Raw genomic sequence first — 6,965 nt, 5'->3', positions numbered from 1 at the left:
TTCCACACAAACTGCAGTGAGCCATTTGGATGAGAAGTGATTTCAATTAACAGATTCAGCTAAGGTCTTTAATCTTGGATCACAGTATTCTAGAGTTTAATGCAGCATGTGGTGTGTGGTTGCTGTCTCTAATTTTTTTTTTTTTTTTTAACACTCAAATCACTTTGGCATGCTTTGCAGCCCTCAAACGTCATTCAGGTTTTTGGGTTTTTTTCCTCCTGTGTTTGAGCTTTGAATAATGGAATATATTGCTGCCTGGAAAAAAAAAAAGGTAGTTTTAAGAATAAATATAAACAGTAGAAAACCATTCAATTTGGGAAATGACTCTTAAATCAAATGCATAAATAACTATGGCTATAGAATAGTATTCTGTTCTTTTTATAGTGGTAGCAACAAAAATCCTTTTTAAGTGAGCACTGGGCATGTCTACACGTGCATTTGTTCCAGGGGTGGGGCAGGAAGGGGGTAGTTTACTAAATTATTGTTGAGTAAACCCACCCCAGGTAAGCGTCTACATGTTCAGAGATGCAGGAGAAGATCTGCTGCTCCTAGCCCTGCACCAGCTGGGGGAGGTCTAGGTTCCCCCTGGGTGCTAGCCCTGAGGTGGGCAGAGAGCATGGAGCCAGGAGAGCATTGTCTCCTGGCAGGGGGCTGGCTGCTGTCAGGGCGGGCTCTGCCACAGGAGCCCAGGTGGAGACAATGTCTCCTTGCCCCACCAGCAGGGAGCTCCTGGCCCTGGCTCCCTGATCAGGGGCAAGGGATTTGGAAAGCGCTGCAGGGGAGGGGCAAGTCCCAGCCGCCTGCCCTGATCTGCCGGTGGGGCAACTAACGGTGATTCCCTGACTCGGTGGGAGCCCGTACCCAGCCAGGGGCTCACTGCTAGCTGCCTCATGGGAGGATCGGGGCAGGGGGCTGGGACTTGCGCCTCCTCTGCAGCTTTTTCCAAGTTCCATGCCTCAATCACTTGCATGGGGCACAGGGCCAGGATCTGCCCCTGGCCAGGACAGTTCCCAGTTCCACCCTGCAATCATGAGCAGGGGCTGGGAGCTCCCTGCTGCTGGGGCATGGGGACACTGTCCCTGCCCTGGTTCTGGTGCCCCAGCAGCAGGCAGCTCCTGGGGGCAGGGAGTAATCTCCTGCTGCCTGGCTGACTGGGAGCAAGTTTGCTCATGCTCAGGTGTCTACACATGCACTACTGCACAGTTACTAATCTAGAGTAAATTTGCTACTTGCATTTGCAGGTAGCAAATTTACTCACAATTAAAGCCAGTTACTCTGCAGTAAGTATCTGCATGTGTAGACGTGGATGCTTACTGCACAGTAATCGTCTCTACTGCACTGTAAAGCATCTCGTGTAGGCATATCCACTGTGTTTGGGAGTTGTATACTATATGCCCCCTGGAAACATTAGAGCAGATGTGAAGTCTTCAAAATACAGAAATAATATTTTGGCTAGTTTGCAGCCTTTTGCCCTTGACTGACATGTAGCGTTAATTATGATGAGTCATATATTTGGTAGGGTTTTCTGTTTCCCATGTCAACTTCTCCCATTTCCTAAAGAAGCTTTTTCACTAGTCTGTACAAACAAGAACCCAAACAACAACATCACTAAAAATGTCTATGCTTTTAATAGAAATGGCCAACTGAAGTGCTAATGTGAGAGAGAGAAGTTCACCTGAAAACATTTGTTTCTCAGTCCTCCAGCCTAGCAGTTTGGACTGATGGCTGATTAAGCATAATATGGAGCTGAGCGTCCACTGGAATGCTGTCAAAAATACATCTGTGACAACCTGCTATGCCCAGGGGAAGAACAGAGGTGACCAGTATGGCTCTGCTAGTATCTTATAATTCTTGAGAGGAAAGGAGCATTCTCAGAAGGTTTGTTTTTCTCTGCAGACGTTACTTGAACACTAACTTGGATGTTCCCAGCTCAGGCCCTGTCCACACACCCAAAGCCTTGCTTTGACTTGCAGTGGTGCTGTTAACTTGAGTTGGCTGGCCTGAGATGAGGAGGAGGGGGTGGCTAAAATGCAAACATGATTCCTCTGGCATAGATGCAGGCTAGTGCCCAAGCTGGTTGCAGGTCCTCCAGTGTCTTCCCATAGTTCCTTTGTGTCAGAGAAGCAAGTTCAGTGGGGGAAGAAATCGTAGTGACTCAGCTTATGATAGTGCCTATGAATCCTGGAAGATGATCCAAGTTTTAGTGCCACACACCAGCACCAAAGATGCAGCTGCTCGTATTATTTTGCATTGTGGGCACTCTCACTTGAGCCTAGCCAATTCAAGAGGACCACCTTGGGTGTAGAAACTCAAGTTACTTCTGCATTGAAGATGTCTCTAAAGTAAGCATTGACATTGAGGAAAAAGACAAACCTTCCCTCCTTCCTGGCAAATATGCTTCTGCAGTCATGCTTTATGCAGCTGGCCTTTGATGTCACCCCTGGTAATGGCAAGTACTTACACAACATTTAATCTCTAATGATCCCCAAACTATTAATAAATATTACCCTCTAGATATAAAGGCTTTTGTGGCATGCATGTAAAAGTGCTCCTCAAGATGACACAACGGCTGAACAGAAAGTAAAGAATATTGGACCAGATCCTACTCCACCTATTAGGCATGGAAATGTGATCTTATTCTACTTTGCTCTAGTCCCTGAAAACCTGTTAATACAAAAGGTGGGTGGATCTTCCTACTCTTCACTGCTTTTTTATGACTTAGCTTTAAGGCTTAGATGACGGCATGTTACAAAAATAGATGCACTAATGGGTTTTCAGAGACTCCAACAGGTTGCAATAGGATCACACGTAGATGCCTACGTCCACCTAGTTGCCTAATAGGTGCAGTAGGATCTGCCCCATTGTATGCAACTGAACCAGAATCTGAAAGGCAGCAGGCAAGCAGCCAATATGGCATGCTTAACCCCCACCCCTCTGCATTTTTGCAGCCAATGCAGTGACATTTTTTTTCATGCCGACGAGCAGCAAACCTCATTATAATGTTGCAACCCACAAAAATAACCCTGGAGCAGAGTGCCAGTTGCCAGTAAAGCTTCATTGGTGTTAGTGCACTTTAAGAAAGTCTGGCAGGTATCACCAGGACCAGTTCCTACCACAGTGCTCCCGGAGCACCTTTTGTCACGTATCTGTTTACATGCATTTATAAATCTAAAGAGCACTTTCTGTGTGTGTAGTTTTTTTTTTTTTTTAAAGTAAACCCATTGACAGGGCAGCTGAAAGTATTTTTGCTTCAGTGAGTTTAGTGTGCAAATAATGGAATGGAGCCAAAGACACGGCTTTGGCAGGCTGGCTGCTGAGATTTGCTTTGTAAAGACTTCTTGGCTATTTGTTATGTGACAATATTTTTATGCTACTAGAAAGAAATAATAGTTTTTAACCTAAAATTGAGGGTTTCCCAGTTTGCAACACTAAAATTGGCAGCAGTCGGCAACTACAGCAGACCAAAAACCAGTAAAAATAATTTGAATCTAATTCTTTCATAGCTAAAGAGCTTGTAGTAACTCTCATTCAAAAGCTGTTACTAATAGGTAGCTACAAGAAAACACCCCAAAATTGGGGTTAGCATTAATTCAGTTTAACAGTGAGATTAGTGTGTAGGGCTCTGTCTTGTTTTGGAAATTTCCCCCTATTTCTGCTTTCAAAAATTCTAGTTGGGAAATGTGGTAAGAGGCTGAAAAACTCCAGTATTTAACGGGTCTTCTTAAAATAGACATTTCAGCTAGTGTGACCCTTATGAGTCTGCTTCACAACCCCTCAGCCCGCTGCTACTCTCTTCCCCTCCCCCCATATGTTTTCTCTCCTTTTTTTCCAAAGCAGAAATAAGGTTTATGAATGAAGGATTCTGTGATCAGGCAGTCTGGCAATTCAAAAAAAAAAAAGACCAATAAAAATCTATTTAAATTGCTATTTCTTTAATTGTTGCTAAGCAAAGGATTGAAAACCGATTTTATTTTTGCTGTTCACTCAGGTTGAATGGCAAATTAGTTTGGACTGCTTCACTTGGTTCCACATCATTATGAGCTAGTGCAGTGCTGGTTTTGATCATGCTGGTTCTTTGGTAGCCTTTTCCTCCTCCACCCCAGTCGAGGGAGAAGCAGGTAGCAGAGCCTCTAGGAAACGAAAGGACTATACAAACACAGACTTGGCGAGATGCTTTTCCTGCCACTACTTCTCTGAGTCTAGACTGGGAAAAGTGACGCTTCCAGTGACGATTCGGGGTGCGAGAGGAACCTCTTAGCCTCAAGATGAGCTAGGGATGAGAGGGATTGTTGATATATTAAAAAAAAAAAAAAAATGACAGTGTAAAAATTATGTGAGCATCTTGATGAAGTGTCATCGGGGCAGAAAGGGAACATTTTCAACAAGTAGTAAGTGTTACATAAATTAAACACTGTTTTCTAGTTGTCTTCTGTGAGCCAAGGTAATACCTACCTTTAAGATAGTAAGATTAATATTAGACTTAACTCCTGTTACAGGAGTTTAATAAATGTTGGATAACCTTTTGGAACTGAAGCCAGATGTTGGAAAGATCTTACTTTAATAGCATAATAAGGATTGGAGTCTGTTATAGAAGGTAGCCTTTCAGAAACGGAGATAATTAGACCTAGCCTTTCCACTTGACCTCGTTTTGAGGTAGTCTCCTTTCCTATAGATTTGGGAAGAGAGAAATCCTGTCTGATCGTGGCCCTTCAAGACAGTGATGGAGAACTTTTGCTGCCTTTTGTCAGTCTTCTTTTGCATAGCACTTTGGCATATCTAGGGCAAAAAGAATTTTGTATTTGAAAACTGCTGTAGGGCTCTTGCGATGTGCACTTCCTCCTCCCTTTCATCTCGTTTTGTGAAATGTCAGAATATCTTTGCGTGCAAGAAACTGAATTTGCCAGCAGATTGCAGTGGGGTAAATTGGGATCGGTAGGAGGCCACATCCAAAGGTTTAAAAAAAATCCTAGTATAGGAACAATGACTTGAATAAAGGATGCTGATCTATGTCCCTATGTGTTGATCTTGAGTAAGAGAAGCAAGCCCTTTTCAGATCACATACTGAAAACTTTCTGCCTTGGGAAGTTTGCTAAAGCTGCCGTACTTAGAAAAGCGCTTACTGCAAGTTGGGCTTGGGGTCTTATTAACAGAATGCCAGTAATGCATGCCAGTCTACATTTTTGGGGGGTTTTTTGGTTCGTGTGGAGTTAGGAGGGTCAAGGCAACAGGGGTTTTGCCTCTCTGTGTAAATGTACCCAGAAGTGATAACTAGTCTCAAAACCACTGGGGGTAGGAAGACAGCGGTGCTCATATTTAACTTGTTCATTTTTAATGTAAAATGAAGACCAAGCTCTAATGTGAGGTCCATAATCACTGTGTATATTGAAGTTATTTTAAACCAAGGCTTTCAGAGGTCATAACCCTGTGTTCTTGTTTTGCAGTATTATGTGCCAAGAACCTTGCAAAGAAAGATTTCTTCAGTAAGTCACTTCTAACCCTATAAATTTATGCTGCTGTTCTCACCCTTGTCTTTTAAACAGTAAATCATTGTGTTGCCTGCTGTGCATGTCATTTTTTACTGTGGTAGGTTTAGGGATTATTTTCAGGGTTGCCAGTAACATTGCGTTAATACTTAGGTTCCTGTTACTCTTACAGACAGGCAGCCTAGCCACAGGAGTGGTGGGGGACACGAATTCCTGAGTCCTGGTTCTGACTGGCACTGCTGTGACATACTATGTTCCTTTTACAAAAGAACAATAATATTTTTCAGAGGTGGTGTAAGAACTCTTTGTAAAGCATGTCAAAGTTATAAATTACTATGCCAGTGCCGGAGCCTAAATGTCATGCCCTGGTAGTGGATTAGCAATGTATAGTTACAACGTAAACCCATGTATTTAACTGGACTATGGTTATTTTAATAGGTGACATTTGTATCTTAAATGAGTCCATCATTCTCCATAGATTAGACGTATGAGTAAATTCTCATCACAAGAGAAACCAAACATCTGATTAGGAATTCATTGTCTGTATTGAAGCTATTAAAAGAAATTGAGGATAGCAAATTGGAAATTTTTCTTGCAAGAATGTTAAAAACTCTTGGCAAGGTTGGGAAGAAATGGAAATCTACGCAAAAAAGGGGCATAACAGCCAAATTTGAGATGACCACATTATTAGCCTTCTGTAAGATAACTAAAAAGTCGATCACTTTAAAACTGAAACTTCTTACACCTTTGTAATGCACATGTATCATCTTGGCTCTGTCAGTGGGTTTTCTTTTTCTCTTCTGTCTCTTCAAGCCATTTGATCCTGTTGTATCTTTTTTTCCCCTTCTGCAGGACTTCCTGACCCATTTGCAAAAATAGTAGTAGATGGGTCAGGCCAGTGCCATTCAACTGACACTGTGAAGAACACGTTGGACCCCAAATGGAACCAGCATTACGATCTGTGAGTTATTTGTTCTGCATAAATGTTCTAGGTGTCCAACCGGAAAATCAAATGCATTTAAAATCAAGCCACCTTCCTTCCATCTCATGCTTGTTGAAGAAGTTTAACTTTGTTGTAATTGCTTGCAGTTAAAATAAATCTGAAGTTTTTCTTTATGGACATTTTACTACTTAGGTGCGTGACTTTAAAGCATGTTTTCATATTGGAGACATAGCATATTAAATCTAGTTATGTCTCTGCAGTGATGCTATTCATAAGCATTCGCCTTGTTGCATTATTTTCTTCAAAATAATAAAAGCCTGAGTTTAAGAAAAATGTTTTTACATTAATGAGCTCATATGCTGCATAGCTTTTAATGAGGTGATCTGCAATTCAGAAGAATTGGAGCATTATCAGTTTACCGGCATGTTAAAATGGCAGCATGCAAACTTACTAATAATGCTGTCAAATAATAAATGTTTCCCTATTTACAATGCAGTATGACCAAAGTAACCCCCCCCCCCCCCCCACAAAAAAAAAAA

At 42.1% G+C, this 6,965-nt stretch overlaps 1 protein-coding gene across 2 annotated transcripts in view; it reads left to right on the top strand.

The window, feature by feature from the left end:
• SMURF1 (SMAD specific E3 ubiquitin protein ligase 1) overlaps nt 1-6,965 on the top strand; it is a 70,283-nt gene that overhangs the window by 40,555 nt on the left and 22,763 nt on the right. For both annotated transcript variants that reach the window (XM_019512623.1, XM_019512622.1), the window contains exons 2-3: nt 5,442-5,480; nt 6,336-6,444. In XM_019512623.1, coding sequence (XP_019368168.1) covers nt 5,442-5,480; nt 6,336-6,444 — 148 coding nt within the window. The remainder of the gene's footprint in view (nt 1-5,441; nt 5,481-6,335; nt 6,445-6,965) is intronic.

The sequence above is a fragment of the Gavialis gangeticus genome, unplaced genomic scaffold (genome assembly GCF_001723915.1).
Source record: "Gavialis gangeticus isolate Ggan-Ray unplaced genomic scaffold, GavGan_comp1, whole genome shotgun sequence".
In the NCBI taxonomy this organism is placed as follows: domain Eukaryota; kingdom Metazoa; phylum Chordata; order Crocodylia; family Gavialidae; genus Gavialis; species Gavialis gangeticus.
This window is presented reverse-complemented; position numbering and strand designations above follow the sequence as displayed.